The following is an 18,546-nucleotide window of genomic DNA, read 5'->3' on the forward strand; positions in this document are numbered from 1 at the left end:
TCTAATGAAAGTACTTTTACATGGCATCTGTTTCTTGATCTGGTCTACCTTGTAGGGCTGATATACAATAATATACAATAATATACAATTCTGATTCAGGTGGATTTCAGTGTCCACATCTAGGGGCAGGACAGTCTGGGAAAGTTTAGTTCATGACCTCTTTTGCAACTATGGGCATATGCCAGGCAATGTTAAGTTTAAATCAAACATTTTGATTTTCTTTCCAACTCAAAGCACTTGGCTTGTTATTTGAAAAAAAGATGACATTCTAATTTTGTCATGGTCAGATCACTTTCTGTATAGCTCCTCCCAGTCATATCGGAGGCCTGATTGAGACAGCATGTCCAGATACCTTTGGGATCCAGATGGATTCCAATAGGCACTTATCGGTTTTTACAGCAATCTGGCAGGTAGTTCCATGAAATGCTACTTTTAAATCTGGAATTCAGAGGCAACCAGGGTCATACATGTGATTGTCCTCAGCAGTTTTACTGAAAAGGTCCAGGAGATGAAATGGCAGGATAAATGCCTAGCCTGCCAGTGGAAGAAGATCCCAATAAATCTGACTGAATATCTGTAAGAGCTCACATTCAACTCTACACATTGGCAGTAAAAGCTTCAAAGCTTTAGTAACCTCTGCTCTTACTGCATTGATGGGATATACTGTACCCTCATGGTCTACTTTAAAGTTACCCGCTTCTAGTTGAGGGAAAGTAGACAAAATGATTCTGTCCCCCAAGCTGTTGTTCAATCTTCATCTTGTGTCCATCTTTCTATTTGGGGGTAAAGTAATTGTCAAGGAAGTGGCATGTCAGCTGCAATGTATCCCAGAAAAAGTAAATTGTTTGAATCCCTTTCAGTTTGGTTCAGACGTGGGCACAGGATGAAACTTGAACTGATCCATCTTGTAGAGCTTTTTGTCATGGCCTAGATAGGAATGCAGCCCTCTCTTGTTACTTTTTCTTGGTGGTATGCAATACCCTCCATCAGGTTCTATATTTAGGCAAGAAAAACCAAATGCACAGTTATAGTATAGGTGATTCCTTGCTCAATAGTAGCAACTGTGAGAGGGATCTCAGAGTCTTAATGGACAATCACTTAAATATGAGCCAGCAGTGTGCTGCAGCTGCCAAAAAAGCCAACACAGTGCTAGGCTGCATTAACCAGAGGGATAGAATAAAGATCACGTGAAGTGTTAATACCACTTTACAATGCCGTGGTAAGGCCACACTTGTATTACTGTATCCAGCTTTGGTCACCACGCTGTAAAAAAGATGTTAAGACTCTAGAAAGAGTACAGAGAATAGCAACAAAGATGATTAGGGGACTGGATGCTAAAACATATAAGGAACGGTTGCTGGGATTGGGTACGTCTAGTTTAATGAAGAGAAGAACAAGGGGGGACATGATAGCAGTATTCCAATATCTCAGGGGCTGCCACAAAGAAGAGGGAGTCAAGCTATTCTCCAAAGCGCCTGAAGGCAGAACAAGAAGCAACGGATGGAAACTAATCAAGGATAGAAGCAATCTAGAACTAAGGAGAAACTTCCTGACAGTTAGAACAATTAACCAGTGGAACAACCTGCCTCCAGAAACAATGAATGCTTCAACACTGGAAGTTTTTAAGAAGAGACTGGACAGCCATTTATCTGTAATGGTATAGGGTTTCCTGCCTGAGCAGGGGGTTGGACTAGATGACCTCCAAGGTCCCTTCCAACGTTATTATTATTATTATTATGGTATACTTCCGGATTACCTACAAGGTTCAGAGAGACTGATTTGCCATGTTTCTACCCCTTCCTAAGTGGGCCATTCCAGACAGGGATGAAAGAGAGGTCAAATCAGTGAATGTTCTGTTATGGTATCCCCTTGCTTTTCATTATTTATCTGAAATTGCTAGGAAAGATCATCCGTTGGTTAGGATGAACCAATATATCTTAAGTATATTGAAGACACTGAATTATACAGTTCCAAGCTGAGATGGAGATATTGACCTGTGTGAATATGGATGTGATAAAATTAATTTAAATTGAACGGTGGGGAGACTAAGTTCTTTTTTTCCAAAACTATCTGATTTTAATTATTGAAGGCTGTAAGCTGGATTACTACAATGTTCTTTACATGTGACATGAGCTTTTAAGGACTACTTGGAAACTATAATTAGTGAAAGATGTAACAGTCCACTTCTCAATGGGTAACAATCATATAACTATACTTCACTAGGCCTGTAGGCCTGATTTGGGTACATTTCAAATGCTAATTTAATCTATAAAGCTTTCATGACTCTCCAGAAATGCCTCTTTGAAGAAAAACCAACCTGCCCTATAAGTTCATTCCATAAGCTAATATTTAAAGTTCCTCCTACTTGAGATATTCAAGGGAATGGGAACAGGGTTTCTCTACTGCAGTTCCTTCAATTTCAAATATTCTCCTCCCAGAAGGTCAGTTGGTATATTTCCCCAATGGAGAGCTATTAAGAGTGCTGTTTTGCAGAGTCTTTAACCTGGAATAGTCTCCAGTGGGATTCAGCACCAGTAGGAACTGTTTAGATATACTGTTGAATTTGTTTTGATTGTTGTGTCTTTATAGATATTACTTTGAGCTACTAGTCTTTTGGAGCCTGGCATTATAAAAACATAATAAATAAAATATACAAGTGCAATTTTAAAAAAAATATTATCTGATTTTACATATTATAACTTCTGTTCTAGATGTATATATTGAGAACAAAAAGCAATCAAACCTTGAAAGTTCTTCCAGTTTAGATTTAGCAAACTCAAGGCTTTTCCTTTCCACGTGTTCATGTGGTGTATGAGCTAGAAGTTCATGAAGGGTGATAATATATCTAGGAATCTAAAGGATTGAAAATATTGATCAGTAATGCTTTTTAAATGTATAATTAATTATAACATATGTTTTCTATCTTGGATTTTCTTACAGTACAATACAATACAATCTAAAAAATAGCATTTACTATTTCAGAAATCAGAAAATAGAATTATAGAGTAGGAAGGGGTCATTGAGGTCACTGAATTCTTGGCTCAGCACAGGAGTCTTCAGAGTCCAAAAAATTACTTTAAAATAGCAATACTAATTCAGTGAGAGTAATATGAACATAGCATGCATCTGTTTCTGATGATAGCTAAACCTTAAATTGAATCTGTTTTTTTCCCCAAAGTCATCCAAAGTGAAACAGATTAATCTTTAATCTTTGACCTGGCTTCAGATATGTGTGGAGTATCAGGGCAGCTATTAAAGCTCTAATAAGCTGCTTTAGGGGAGTTGCTGCTTTCATTAACTATGCCGAGGGCAGCTGTCACATAGAAAAATAAAAGTTGCTTCACTTAAATTGCTGGGGGGGGAAGGGAAGGCTATTCTCCAATGAAATTGTAGTGACAGGTTTTCTTGACAGGGACGAACTCCCTCCATCCCAGCTGTTTTCAACAAAATAAACCTTTATTTTTCTCCTCCTAAGTGATTATTTGACAGCTGTCACTGTTAGTCTTAAAGTCCATGCTAGGACTTTGGCAGTATATTTTTCATGAGCTAGTAACAGTAGCTGTCATATAATTATTTGAAGTGGAATAATCTATAGCTGCAGAAAGCCACAGCAAGTTCTGAAAGCATGCTGCAATGGGCACACTATATCAGCAGAAGTATTTTGAAAGCTTTTTGTCCAACCAAGGTGCTATCCAGGACCAGTTTACATATTTCTCTTACAGTATTTGGGCTTAACAATCCTTTTTAACCCGAGCACCATGGCATCAACAGCACACATAGCTGATGCAGTCTTCATTCTCTAAGAGGATTGTGACTTCTATGCATACTTAGATGTGCTTGGGTATCATTCCTGCAGTTTTATAGTGCCATTTGGGTATCCTCCCAAATATTTTAATTTTCATAGATAAAAACTGACTATAATGTAAAAATACATCACTGCAAATTTATGATTAAAAAATAATAAACAATACAATACTAATGCCTGTGAAATATCTTACAAAATATTGTAATACAGTATCTCTCGTGATTGAATAAAATACAAAGACTTATGCTACAGCAATTTTCTTCAGTTTAGTGAGTCCAGGTTAGCCACTCTTTCAAACAACATCATTTGGGAAAGATTATTTGACAGCAAAAGTCATAATAAAAATGATGCAAGCAATAAAATTACCTGAAACATAGGGTAGGTAAGGAATGTTTCAAGCATTCTGCCTTCACATGCAGTGTTGGATTCATATTGCTTTAAGAGTTTGTCAAAATCTCTGTTCTGCTTGCAGTTTGCCAGCACCTGTAGGCTATACTGGTGATTTCTAACAAATTCTTGATATATATTCAGCATTGGTAAAAGAATATCAAATAAATCAGCTACAAAGACAAAAAGATTTTTGCAGTCATTCTTTTTCCTTCACAGAAATAAAAAGTTTAAACCAAATTAATTCCATTTGTAGCATTGTATAATTACAGGTGTTAAAAAGGAAGGCAACTTTATTAAAATTTCCTCTAATACTGTCACAATTTGACCGCTCAGGAGTTCTTCCAGAACTTTTAAGTAATTGATACAGTTTATCTATATTAATAAATTTAACATGAAGGCTCTTTGTAAGTGTATCTCATGCTAGGACAGAGCTTCAAATGACAGGAAAATCACATTTGTCTTATTTCTGCCAGTAATATAATTATTTTTTTAAAAAAACCAAATTTCTGACTGAAGAAAAAAAAGCTGTAAACTTTATATCACAGTAATGAAATACAGTGCATCTTCCTAACATAGTTACACCTTTTGGAACAAAGAATACACAGGTAGACGCTGCAAGTTTCTAAATTTATTTAACAGGGCAAATAAAAAATAAAACAACTTACTGAAAGGAAACTTTAAAAAAAAACTTAACTTTCAAATAAAAAATGTAATACTACTCTTTAAACACAGAAACCAACACACAATATTACCTAAAATTAAGGTAGGCCAGTTTGCTATTCTTGCTTTTAATCCTTGATGAAATATTTCATGAAGGAACATTATAGTTTCACTGGAGAGAAATAAGAGTTGACAAAATAAAACAAAAATTAAAAATCTGTGTAAAATATATTATTTGAAATTATCAGTACATATCATGAAATGAGTATCAAACAGGCTATTGCCACCCCAAAACCTTTGAGATGCAGTGAGTTAGAACTTTAAAAATATATAAAATTACAGAGTATTTGTTCATAGTTTTGAAATAATAAACAATATTTTTATTTAACTATATTTACTTAAAGAATTTATACAGCTGCCAAACTTGGACATTAACTCTGGACGGTTTACAAAAGAAAAAAGATTAAATACACCATAAACAGAATCAACAAGAAGAAATCTGTGCAGAGTTCTAATTTAGGCACAAAATGAGGATGGTTATCAAGTTGCATCTGTATCTCTTTTAATAGTGGTAGGCAGAATATCCCCAGATTGGCATTCTGTGAATGGGGAGTGACAATTTTGGACCCACTAAATTCTAAGCCAATCTGATCAGTTGAATGTTGCGAATACATGCACATCAGCTACACAAAACTCCCAAATCTAAGTTATATAAAGAGCTGAAAGTGAAACTAAAACACCTAGATTTGCTAGGCTGAGAAGCCCAGCAGAAGTTTATCTTCTTGCAGCTTCTATCCTAATTGGTATGATCAGCAAAGATATCAAAGAGTCCGTAGATGCACCATTTGACTTTGATTCAGCCATTTGGATTATCTGTCCACTAGTTTTATAATATTCAAGGCCATATGTTATTCAATTTAATCTTGAAACTATCAACATAAATCAGTTTTCCATTTTGTTCCAATGAAGCTACTGCAATTAGGGGTGAAAAACTGGAATTCATCTAGTCTTCCCCTGCAACCCAAAAGAGAAAGGAAGTAAGAGTTTTCAATGTCAAAATTCTAAAAATTAAATGCAGTCATGTGCTACACATTGTACAGATTTTTAATACTATAAATGAAAGTCAGGCAGACAGATAGAAAACAATTTCATGCAATCATATTGGAATGAGTTTTTTAAAATGTATCCAATAATACCTGTTGAGGAAGATGCTGCTAACATCATCATGACTAATAGGTGGTTTCTTTGAACTTGCAGCCATTCTTAAGGGCCTTAGAAAACAATTCACAAGGATATAAAGTTGATGCACATATTCAGATTCTGCCTCAACCATGTTGAAAACTATTTGGTTTCTTTTTCGCATACTTTCTGCATGTGGAGAACAAATATAATCTTGAACAATTGTCTTCCATTTTCTTCTACACAACCAACCACGCATAAAGCTCTGAACCTAAAGAGTGAATTTAAAAGAAAATAAAATTTTATTACGGTCACAGACCAGCATTACAAATAAAAGCATTAAAAACAACAATAATAGTAAAAAATAAAGACAGAATAATATATTGTGATTGGTAGTGGATTAACTGTGGGCAGTTAAAGTTTGCCTAATAACAGAATTTGGCCACCTTCAGAGAAACTACTTCATACTGATCTGATTTTTAAAAAAACATTTTAATGGTCTTTGAAATGCATATATATCCCCTTCAAACATATGTACTGATATATCAATGTTTCAAGAAAGGAAGACAAACCATGTTTCCTTGCAATTTATGATTCAACAGCTAAAAACAACAGACTTTGGACAAAACTTTATAAATATGATTGAAACAATATACTGTAAACAAACAGCAAAAGTGATTCTAAACGGAGACTATACAGAGAACTTTGAGATAAGAAATGGTAGAAGACAAGGATGTCCACTATCTCCGTTGTTATTTATCCTATGTTTTTATTGAATTTGAAAATGGAAAATGAACAAGTTAAAGAAATAATGATAAAATGGGCAAAGAATTTTGGATATAACATAGATTTAGAAAAATGGCAAAACTTGTGGGAAAGAAATTATAGATTGACAATGTCAACTTCTTATAAAGAAACCCTATATAAAATGTTTTATAGATGGCACTTGCCACCAGCAAGGTTAGCAAAAATGTTTAAAAATATGTCAGATAGATGTTGGAAATGTAAACATAAGTCAGGTACTTATTATCATGTATGGCGGACATGTGTTAAACCAAAGAGGTACTGGACAAAAATATCTACTTGGCTAGAAAAGATGTTGGGATAGCATGTAGATTTTAAACCTGAACTTTTTTTACTAGGTATAATGCCAGAAAAGATTGATAAACAAAGTATATACTTGATTTTACATGTGATAACAGTGGCAAGAATCATATTCGCACAATATTGGAAAAATGAAGAAATACCACCAGAGAAAGAAATAATTTAAAAAATACTAGAATGTGCGGAAATGGACAGACTTACTATGAGGTTGAAAGAAAAAGAAGAAACAGAATACTTTCAAATTTGGGACTTATTTTATCAATGGCTGGAGAAAAGAATAAAGGTTTAGGAATTAAATTTGTATTAGTGAATGATAAATTCAGACAACACGTTTGTTGAATAAATACTACTGAATTGTATTAAAAAAATTAATAAAATCTACAAAAGAAAAAAGAAAAGTAAGGAAGACAAACATGCCTGCAAAAAGAAAGCGGCAACTACTCTTCCACTTATTCTAGAGCATGCTTAGAAAAACCAGAATACTTTAACTGATCTTAGAATATTTGGCATTGTAGATTGGCTCAGAAAACAGAGACTATGTAGAGGAATTAGCATGCTTGCTTTAAGTAGAGCAAAAATGTATTTATGAGAGTCACATCTGAATAACAGAACTAAATTGAACAAGTTCAACAAGCCATTCTTCACATTTGCTTTGGAGGATATGTAATGTAACATAAAAGAAAGTGAACAATCAGCAACCTATTAAAACAGCCATGCCTGCTTCCTAGATAAGGATACAGCTACTTTAATGAGTTTTCATGCATTTTAGAATACTTGAACACTCAATCCCAAACTCTGCATAGGCTTCTACTTAATATTCCATTTTTACCAACATCTCACTTTTAATATCAACTGTAAGGAAAACAATAACTTAGGTCTATACAATAAATTGTATTGATTTAATTGAAAATTAACTGTAGAGGACTAATGTGGCGTAACAGTTAAGTCAATGGATTTGAGCTAGAAAGATTCAGATTCAATATCCTAGTGTTTAGTTGGTGACTTTGCACAAGTCATTCTCTGATGACAACCCAAGGATGTTGGAAACTTTAGGAATAAAATGAGGAGTGAATTGATCCATGCACACTACCCTGAGTTCCCAGAGAAGACAGGATATAAATACATCCAGTAAATAATAAATAATAACTGACACACCTAATGCCTTTATTCATGATTAAGCAGTGTAAAACAAACAAAGTATTTTCTATCCAATGCATGTGTCAACATGCCATAGATATATAAACCTAATGTAAAATGTAAAAAAGAAAAAAAATCCTGCTAATAATAGGACCTACTGCCTCAAGTGTCATTTTCATCCATAATTGTATGTTTATAGAGCACTTCAATAATAATGCACTGTTAGCTATATAAACTTTTAATTTTTTCTTCCCTTTTTTCTCTTTTCCCTCTTGCAGCACCAGGGTAGCAACTATTATTATTATTGTTGTTGTTGTTATCCTCCCCTTAAAAGACGTTCATCTCAAACTTATTTTTTTTCAGTAATAGCTTATTTCAAAAGCTTAAAAATACAATAGTCAGAATTTTTTTCTTTATAATTGTTTTCACAGAGTACTTTGATACATGACTTTTTGTCATGTGGACCTTATTAATATCACTGTCTCTTTCACCAAACAGTTCATCAAGATAATTAGCTGTTCTGGAACACTTACTAAATGTTATGCTGCTCAGTTCAAATGAATATATATTCTCCTTAAATTGAAAGAAAAAAATAGGAAATGTTATCACTTCACAATCTAAATGGAGTGGAAAAGTGGGAAAGTACCTTTTTAATCTTTTTAATATCTGGATCTTCTTCTTCTTGATTGCCTTGATATGGTCTCATTCGTTCTTTTGTTTTATTGAGAGCTACAATCTGGCAAAAACAACAAACAAAAATGTAAAATCTTAAAGTTTTTGACAGATTTCAGAATATCACATGACATTTTGAAGATGTAATTTCAAGCCCCTGGAACTCTGAATAGTAACATCTCACTGGTTTTATAAACTTTCAATATCTGAAAAAGGACTATATAAATTAACACCCAGCTAGGCAAAGGGATATATTTTATGTTCCATTAGCTGAAAGATATAATGACCCATAGCAGAATCTTTCAATTATATTACTCCCATGAGAATTTTTTCAGGTTAAGACCAGGTAATATGCATTATACAAAACATATAAGGTCCAACAACTGTTTGATCTTAAAGTCATAAATTTTCTTGTACTTGAACCTAAAAAAGCAGGATTGTTATTAAAGCAGATTGTCACAGTTTGCTTTTAGATTGCCCAGGTTAGAATAACAAGCAAAGCAATCCATTGTAGAAAAAAGACAACCATTCCAAATAACATTCACAAACAACCTTGCAAAACTAATAAAATGATTAATAAACTTAAAACAACAAAATAGAAAGGTAATAAGTTTCATATTCAGGTGTTACTCCTAGCCAAAGTTTCATTATAATTATAATTAATGACACTTTTGCCATTGACTGAAAAGGAAGCCAGACTATGAATTAGACAGCAGTAGCATCACAATAAGAATGAATTTTGAACTATACCTCTGATTTAAGCCTTTCAATTTCTGTGTCTTGATCTTCAAGCTGATGACGTAGCTGATTTGCTGAAATCTTTTCTGTCTCTACAATTTGAACTAGATGGATATATTTTTGCATTAATACTTCCCTCTCAATCAGGATATCTGAATAGCTACAAGTTGAAAAAAAATAATGAAAATGTTTGTTAGAAATTATATAGGCAACATAGTTAAGCAAATACTAGGTTCCATTATTCTTAGTAAATAAATTAGTAAGTATATTCCCACATATTTTTATGTTTTACAACCTATGCATAAATCTTTCCAGGAATATTTAAATCTACAAGGCTGAGAAAAAGAGCTTTATTGGTAATATTGATGTTAAGATACTCTTTATGTTTATCAAAACATAATTTATTCCATTAGGTGGTTTTCAACCAGTAAACTTCCTATTATTTTATATAAATTGTAGCTACTCTATACATTCACAGGGATTTTACATTGGTTTCTCTAGTATAAAATCAGTATTTAATTTAGGGATACATAAAGGAAACAGTTTTTAATAAATCCATTGTTAATTTCAATAAATATTGTAATATAATGTGCTATGAAATGCATGCTTTATGTAACTGATATTATACAATAGAAGTATCAAAGGTCCTTTGTAAGACACTGGTCTTAGAAAAACTGATTTTTCTTTGGTCATAGCAATTTGACATATATTCGTCTCAAGGTATAAAGCTAATCAGTATGGAAATGCTTTGTTTGGCTTTGGGACAAGTGTGAATTTTAAAAACTGTAGTATTGAGTGATACCACCTTCCAAAGAGGCATTTTATTCCCAGTTCCTGGCGACTGGTTTGACAATAAAAGGTTTACTCCACCTCTTCTAGTTATAAAGTAGGACTTCTTCTGCATTGCAGGAAATGCTCTTTCAGTCTTGTACTCTGTGCATTTGGAAAAGTAATAGCCATCTTCCCAGGTTCTGAGACAACAGTTAAGCAAAAGAGCCTTCTGGCAGCTCTCTACAAGCAGGAAGACAGCCAAGATAGCCACAGAGAAAGTGGCAAGGGAAATTGATGAAAGAAATGCCAGGGAATGAGTCTGGCCAGCCTGTTCAAAAACCAAAGTCATTCAGGGAAAGGGTAGCCTTCAGATGAGAAGAAAAAGTGAATCAGCCAATGAGAGTGCAATAAGTTCAATGGCAGGTAAATCTACCTTCTCCCTTTTTTTGAAGTGGGTGACACTGGGTGACAACAGACGCAACCAACTATAGAGAGAAACCAGAAAGAACAGCACTCAAGTCACTAAGTCTTTATCAAGAATACACTTTTTTAATAAATATTTTATTAATTTTATAGTTTTACAATCAAATACTTAATAGACATTAGTAATTCAGTGGTATATATTAGCTTCTTCAGTCTAGATCCAATATTACACCATCAAATGTTTCCTCTCTTCTTCCAATAGTACTTGTTTTCCCACACTAGGCAAATACAATTCTTATTGTTATTAATAAATATATAATTGAGTATCAACATTTTTGTTACATTTTTCTCATAATATCAATAATGTCATTTTAGATAACGTTTCTAACCAACACATATCTTAATATCCATATATTCAATCAGTATCCTGTTTTTGCTTTTTTTAATTTTAATTTCTCATCAGTGTTCAAAATGTCTCTATTGTTTAATTTCAAAGTAAGTTATCTTTAGGTAATCAAAAGCTTCTCTTATTCAAACTTCTTAGCATTTTCCTGTTTTCCTTCTCATACTAAAATCTAATATTCTAATTACAAATCTTATCTTTCTAGTTATGATAATACTATTTCTAGCAATTATCTATTCTTCACCATATTCAAACATCTAGTAATAATATAATATCCCATCTAATGGGTCAAAACCTCTATTTTCTTCAGTCTTTCTAGCTTTCTTCCTTTGCCAACTAACTTTCCAAGTCAATGCATTTGAGTCATCAAGTAATTTTTCCTCTGTTTTTGTGTATATTGTTTGGACTAAGAAAAACCATTTGATTAAAGTATTTTTGGAAGAACAAATCCATTGATATTCACTGAACAGCCTCCCTTCTTCTCCTAACAGTTCTTTTAACAGCTCTATGTTACATTCAATCAATTTTTCTTCCTTTTCCTCAAATGTGTTCTGAATTCTTGATTGGTAAGATGTCTTTTCCATTTCCGATATCATCACTCCATCTTCTAATTCTTCAGGTGTCTGAATCTGTCAGTTAGTTCCTTCCATTAGGTTCTCCATCTTTGGATCTGCTTCCTCAATTTTTTTTTCTATTTTCTGGGTTGCTAGTTCCTTCTTTGTAGTCATATTCTGGGTTTGTAAATTTAGATTAGAAAGTTGTTCTTTTATCTCCTTTGTGTTATTTCTAGTCTCATCACCCTCTCTCTTTGTGGAGGGTGCTTTGAGCAATTTTTTCCAGGAAGAAGTCTTTAAGAGTCATAAAGAAAGCATAAGATCTCACCCAGTTTCATCCACGTTGCTGAAAGGTTGCTTGTTAGTGCTTATTGTTTTCCGTTGTCATCAGCTTCTGACTGGCTACCCCACCAGTTTGGAGGGCTTCCTCAGAGCAAACGGAAGGGCCACCACCCTCCCACAATCAATGAGGGTCTCCTCCTTGCTTGTCGCCTCTATGGGGCGACTTTCAACCTTTTCCAGGGTCCCCAGCGAGGCAAAATCAAACACAAAAGACGAAGCCCCGTCTTCCTGCACCCATTGTTCATGACGTCAAACCGGAAGCCCAAGAATACACTTTTTGAGTCTCCTTCTACTCCACTGCTACTGAATAGCAATGATCTCTGGAGGATAAGATTTGTCAATTCATGTAAGCTATACCTTACATGTACAGCCAGTTCCCTCCCAATTCTAAAGCAGAATTATATGTACTCTTAAACTATGCTGGGATGAGGTACCTTCCTTTTTACAGGAAAGCAGCTATTTTCAATTCCAGGCTTCTGTAAAGCCTATTTATCCTGTCTAGTCACAAGCAGAATGAGAGGTCAATGGAGCAAGGAGAAGGCTACAATTCTAACAGTCTTCAGACTAAGCAACCTGGAAGGCTCTATTTTCTATGGGAAGCAAGACAGAAACCATATTCTATAGGGCTGCATCAGGAAAGGAATAACTCTCAGTTAATAACATTATGCATTTTGCATTTTGTCATGAATTAGATACACCGAAATTTTTTTAGCTGTCTGTGATTACAATAACAAACAGAAGAATGTTTTCTTTTAATTTATACCATATGTCTTATTTTGTTCCAAGAAAAAGATACCTTTCGTAAAACCCCACAAATAAAAGCAGTAAGTTACAATAAAAAATCAAGATAATAAAGGATTCTAGCCAGACATATGTCTGAGAGTTCAGAGAAATATTTACAACCAAGAAGAGCCAGTACTAGAACTTAACAAGATTTTCAATTGGGTGATTGCTGAAAGTTTCACAGGAGAAAGTACAAATGTGTCTTTCCTAGTCAACTCCTTCACTAAACATGTAATTTTGAAGTAAGAAATTCCCTCTCAATCTTCTCATATTATCTGAAAAACCATAAATTCTAAATTCAGCATTAGCAAATAATTTACCAAATTTATAGACAGGTGCAATCCTAAAGGACTTTTGATGGCAGATAAAATACACAAAATATCTACCATAGAATAAAAGAAAAACACAGAATGCAAAATATATAGCAAAGCCAATTTATAAACCCTACCAAATGCTCTCCAGAAGGGCTGTTTCCAGCTGCTTCTCTGATATCCAATGTAAGGTCCTCCTCTTAACTCCTCAGAAGGGGAACCAAAGCAACTACTTCCAGTTACATCAGATTTCTATCATGATGCCACTGAGGCAGAGATCAAACTATAAGTAAGCATCTTCTTTTAGAGAATGTATTTTAATGTCATGGTGTTATCAGAGTGGGTTGGTAACTTATTTCAGACTGTTTTTCAAAATATCTGAAGCTTTAATGGATAACAAAACGCCTTAAGGCATCCATTTTGTCTTTTTCTCAATGAGAAAATCCAGCCATAAAGGGGGGGGGGAATTATATGTATATTTTAAGGGGTGGAAAATTCCAGGGGTACTAATGGGGACTACAAAATGAATGCTGCAAGGCCACATTTGGCCCAGAAGTTGCTTCCTCTTGTTTGTTTATTATATTTATTCACCTCTTGTTTGTTTATTATATTTTTCACCAATTTCACGGTTCGAGGTTACTTGACATCATTAAAAAATGGTCTACATATGTACATTCAGCAATAATTCTCCATGTTACTTTACTGTAACATGAATATATAATATAAAAGTGACTCAAGCTGCTGCTCCTATCTCAGAAGATATGATTATCCATACAGACAAAATAGATGACTCATGCTAGGTTACTCCTACAGACCTGTGTATCAGGTATAGTGAACAAATGTGACAAAACAAGGTAAAGAGGGATTTTGGATAGTTATGAATGATGTAGAAATGAACATAATGGCTTAAACTTTTCATGTTCTGCATTATAAGAGAAGGAGGCAAAGCAGGAGCTGGTAATGGTGAAGAAATCTCCAGGACGGAGGGAAAAAAGGAAAGAAAGAAGACATTGCCTCTTAACCAAATCAAATTATTAGTAGCTAGTATTGGAATTTCATACCTGGCTTGCTGAATAGCCTCCACCCACTCTTCTCCATCTGCTTCTTCCTCACAACGGAGCTCAAGAGGCTTCTGCCCTTCATGGCCAAAGAGGACTGTGAAATAATACTGCAAATAGTTTTAAAAAGGTTTAAATGTAGTAATGTAATGTCATATAATAAATTCAATAAAATTAAAATGTAAATATTAACTAAATAGTATAATCAGTACATACAATGAACCCCTGCTTTCTCACAATTCATAGGGTTTTTTCTTGGTGAAACAGATTTCTGAAATGAACAGATCCTCTATTCAGGAAAAGAATTTGGCTTCCGAAACACACCTCAAGTTTGTAGAACACTCTCTTCACATCTATTCTAAACACATTACATTGCCATTCTTAGGCTTCAGCACTAAAATTACCACAATGCTGCAGTTACCTGTATGTCATCATCAGAAAAGATGTTTTAAGCCAAACCATCTTTGATATCTCAGCAGCCTAGCATTATGGCTTAGTTAGCTTGTACCTCCTGACTCCTTTTATAACTGAACATAGCTTTTGAGCCACTCCTCAGGCTTGCTATATTGCTTGAATAAATGAGAGAGAAAAATAATAGTTTTCTGGTGGATTTGTATCCCATGTAGAACAATGGCAATAATTCAATAGGGAAGGGAATAAGGCACGAGTGACTGAGCAGAACTTTCTAATCCAGGAACAGGCATAACTGACGCACAGCTTAAAGCTGTCTGAAGATGTCCTAGCAAAGGCTGCCACCATTACTGTTTCTAATGGTGAATAAGTCATACAGCTATCATGGCTGGTAGCTTGTCTATCTACCTACTTACTTACCTACCCTTATTTATATGGCCATCCATTTCAAACATATAACTGTGTGTATTACAGCAACTAAAAACAATGTAAGAACAAACAAAAACTTACACAAGCTTCTTATGTCCCATAATTCTGTCTATTACTCTTGCAACACTGCCTATACTGATAGAGCAAATAGCATGATTTAACTATAGATGGCAAGGAAAATTATTTCTGGTCTATCCAAATTTCCTTCATAAAGCATCTTATTAAATAAGCTAAAGGAATAAAATCAAGTTCAGTAAAAAAAAAACCAATAGGAAAAGCATTTGTGGACAAATAACAAGGCTGGGTGATGTTTCCTTAGGCTCAAATACTAGAACCAAAAGCCAGGTATTCACTTAGCAATGAAAGCAGACAAAGCTGGTACCAGTGGCCTCTGTGGGAAAGGAATTCCAAGATCAGCATTAAGTCTGGTCTCTTGGGAAAGAATTATAGAACAGAAAAGGTAATGCTTTCATGTTCCCATATAAAGTGCTTCTCCTAGTTATGGGATGTCAAAGAGCGCATACATGTCACAGACACTCACAACCTGCCCCTGCAGATCTTAATAATTAGATAGTACACTTATTCATGTATTAAAAACCATAAAGTTAGGGGTGTGATACATGCCTGCATTAAGACTTCAAGAATTCTTCTTGGCCTCTAAGAACAGAAGAAAACAAAAGAAGAATGACAGGTAATAATATAGAATATGGATCCTGTGTTCCTTTTCTTCACCTTGCTAATATTTCTACTCTCCTGCATCCAAGGCTTTTTTTGTCATAAAACGCGCAGAACGGAGTTCCAGCACCTTTTTTGGGTGGAACCTTGTAGGGTAGGCAAGGCGGGTTGTATGACGTGTGTGAGTTCCGGCACCTTTTTTTTTTTAAATCAAAAAAGCACTGCCTGCATCTAATATTGCAGGATGGGGTGAAGTACAGCAACACACATTTATCTATAACATATAAAATAGGGAATGGTGACTTCTGCTTTTCTAATTGTGCTGTCCTTTTTGCTGTATAGCAAACTTGGCAAAAATACTAACATGGATAACTTTACATTTTTAATAGACTGATAGCTTTTGACTTACAAACTGCGCTTGGTATGGATAAAACATAAGCATCTGCAAGTCCATGCTTAAAATAAGTATGCTGTTCAATCTAATTGTCTGTATACTATTGCCTTTATACTTTTATGTTACTTGACGTTATCAGTTATACCTTCATTGTACTGAATTACAATGAACCTTTCAGCATGTAAGTGAAATTATTATCTCCTAAACTGGGCTAAAAGATGCTTGGATAGTATAGCTCAGAGTGAGTTAAGGAATGATAAATACTGCCATTAAGAAAAGACGAAAAACAAACACTGAATCCAACCTCTGGCTACTGGATTTGACCCAGAATGATACTGCCAAAATACATATTCTGTTGATCTAATCTCCTTTATGACAACAGCAATCATTAGTTGATCATCTTCAGTGAGAATTAATTATTAGAACTTTCAAAAGCTTCATATAATCAAAAATTCAGAAATAAGGAGTTGTGCAACTTTGCTCACGGCATAAGAAAACTCAGTTAGAAATAACATATTTTGTCATATAATGGCTTTCTTTGGAAAATTTGATATATTATTTGATATACTGTATTATTAGCAGTTGTATAGTTTGCTCTATAAATCTATTCCCCTGTCAGGCAAGGGAATATCCTATCACCTGAACTTTTCCAGCTGGCCTTTTAGGAAAGAAAGGATTATGGTGGTGGAGTTTAGGAGAGAGGAAGAGAGACGGAGGAAGAAGAGGGAGACAGAAAGAGAGAGGGAGAGAGACATCTTTGCAGATTGGACAAACTTGTATATGTTTATATCTCTTTTTTCTACAGTGCATACAACCGCAGAAATAGCTTATATGGTGCTGATGCTTTATTAAGCAACTGAAAATAAATATTTTTACCTGAAAGCCAGATTTACATATTTTACAATTTATTTTTATCCATGAACATACCTTAATAGTAAGAGGGTCAAGGGTTTCCCTTCCAATAATATTTCCCAAATAAAAAGCCTCTGGAAAGCTAGTGCTCCAGATGAACAGATAATCTGGATTTAAGATTAGCATTTATTTTGTTTTGTTTTGTTTATATCCCATCTCAATATTTTTAAAAAATGACTCAAAGCAATAAACACACACAATACTCTTTCCGCTTCCTATTTTCCCCACAACAAATCTATGAGGCGAATTGGGCTAAGAAAAAGACTGGAAATAATAATAATAATAACAACAACAACAACAACAACAATAATAATAATAATGAAGTTGGAAGGGACCTTGGAGTCATCTAGTCCAACCCCCTGCTCAGACAGGAAACCCTATACCATTACAGACAAATGGCTGTCCAGTCTCTTCTTAAAAACTTCCAGTTTTGGAGCATTCACCACTTCTGGAGTCAGGTTGTTCCACTGGTTAATTGTTCTAACTGTCAGGAAGTTTCTCCTTAGTTCTAGGTTGCTTCTCTTCTTGATTAGTTTCCATCCGTTGCTTCTTGTCCTGCCTTCAGGCACTTTGGAGAATAGCTCGACTCCCTCTTCTTCGTGGCAGCCCCTGAGATATTGGAACACTGCTATCATGTCCCCCCTCGTCCTTCTCTTCATTAAACTAGACATACCCAATTCCAGCAACTGTTCCTTATATGTTTTAGTCTCCAGTCCCCTAATCATAGAACGCCCAGAACAGAATTCCGGCACCTTTTTTCTCATAGAATGCCCAGAACAGAATTCCGGCACCTTTTTTGGATGTAGGCAAGGCAGGTTGTATGACATGTGTGAGTTCCGGCACCTTTTTTTTTTTTTTTTTTTTTAGAAAAAAAGCACTGCCCCTAATCATCTTTGTTGCTCTTCTCTGTACTCTTTCTAGAGTCTCAACATCTTTTTTACATCGTGGTGACCAAAACTGGATGCAGTATTCCAAGTGTGGCCTTACCAAGGCATTGTAGAGTGGTATTAATATATCGCGTGATCTTGATTCTATCCCTCTCTTAATGCAGCCTAGCACTCTGTTGGCTTTTTTGGCAACTGCAGCACACTGCTGGCTCATATTTAAGTGATTGTCCACTAGGACTCCGAGATCCCTCTCACAGTTACTATTATTGAGCAAGGTACCACCTATATTATATCTGTAAATTTGGTTTTTCTTGCCTAAATGTAGAACCTTACTTTTTTCACCATTGAATTTCATTTTGTTAGCACCCAGTGTTCAAGTCTGTCCAGATCCTCCTGTATCTTAAGCCTGTCTTCTGGAGTGTTGGCTATTCCTGCCAGCTTGGTGTTGTCTATAAATTTGATGAGTTCCCCATCTATCCCCTCATCCAAATCGTTGATGAAGATGTTG

At 34.8% G+C, this 18,546-nt stretch overlaps 1 protein-coding gene across 1 annotated transcript in view; it reads right to left on the minus strand.

Moving 5' to 3' along the window:
- Positions 1–16,299, minus strand: part of RASGRF2 (Ras protein specific guanine nucleotide releasing factor 2) — a 76,100-nt gene extending 59,801 nt beyond the window's left edge. The window contains exons 1-8 of the mRNA XM_029283904.1: positions 16,255–16,299; positions 14,334–14,440; positions 9,698–9,845; positions 8,922–9,011; positions 6,052–6,305; positions 4,948–5,027; positions 4,172–4,365; positions 2,744–2,853 (exon numbers count right to left, since the gene is read on the minus strand). Coding sequence (XP_029139737.1) covers positions 2,744–2,853; positions 4,172–4,365; positions 4,948–5,027; positions 6,052–6,305; positions 8,922–9,011; positions 9,698–9,845; positions 14,334–14,440; positions 16,255–16,299 — 1,028 coding nt within the window. The remainder of the gene's footprint in view (positions 1–2,743; positions 2,854–4,171; positions 4,366–4,947; positions 5,028–6,051; positions 6,306–8,921; positions 9,012–9,697; positions 9,846–14,333; positions 14,441–16,254) is intronic.
- Between the last annotated feature and the right edge of the window lie 2,247 nt (positions 16,300–18,546).

The sequence above is a fragment of the Protobothrops mucrosquamatus genome, unplaced genomic scaffold (assembly GCF_001527695.2).
Source record: "Protobothrops mucrosquamatus isolate PMUCROS unplaced genomic scaffold, P.Mucros_1.0 scaffold272, whole genome shotgun sequence".
NCBI classification, from domain to species: Eukaryota; Metazoa; Chordata; class Lepidosauria; order Squamata; family Viperidae; genus Protobothrops; species Protobothrops mucrosquamatus.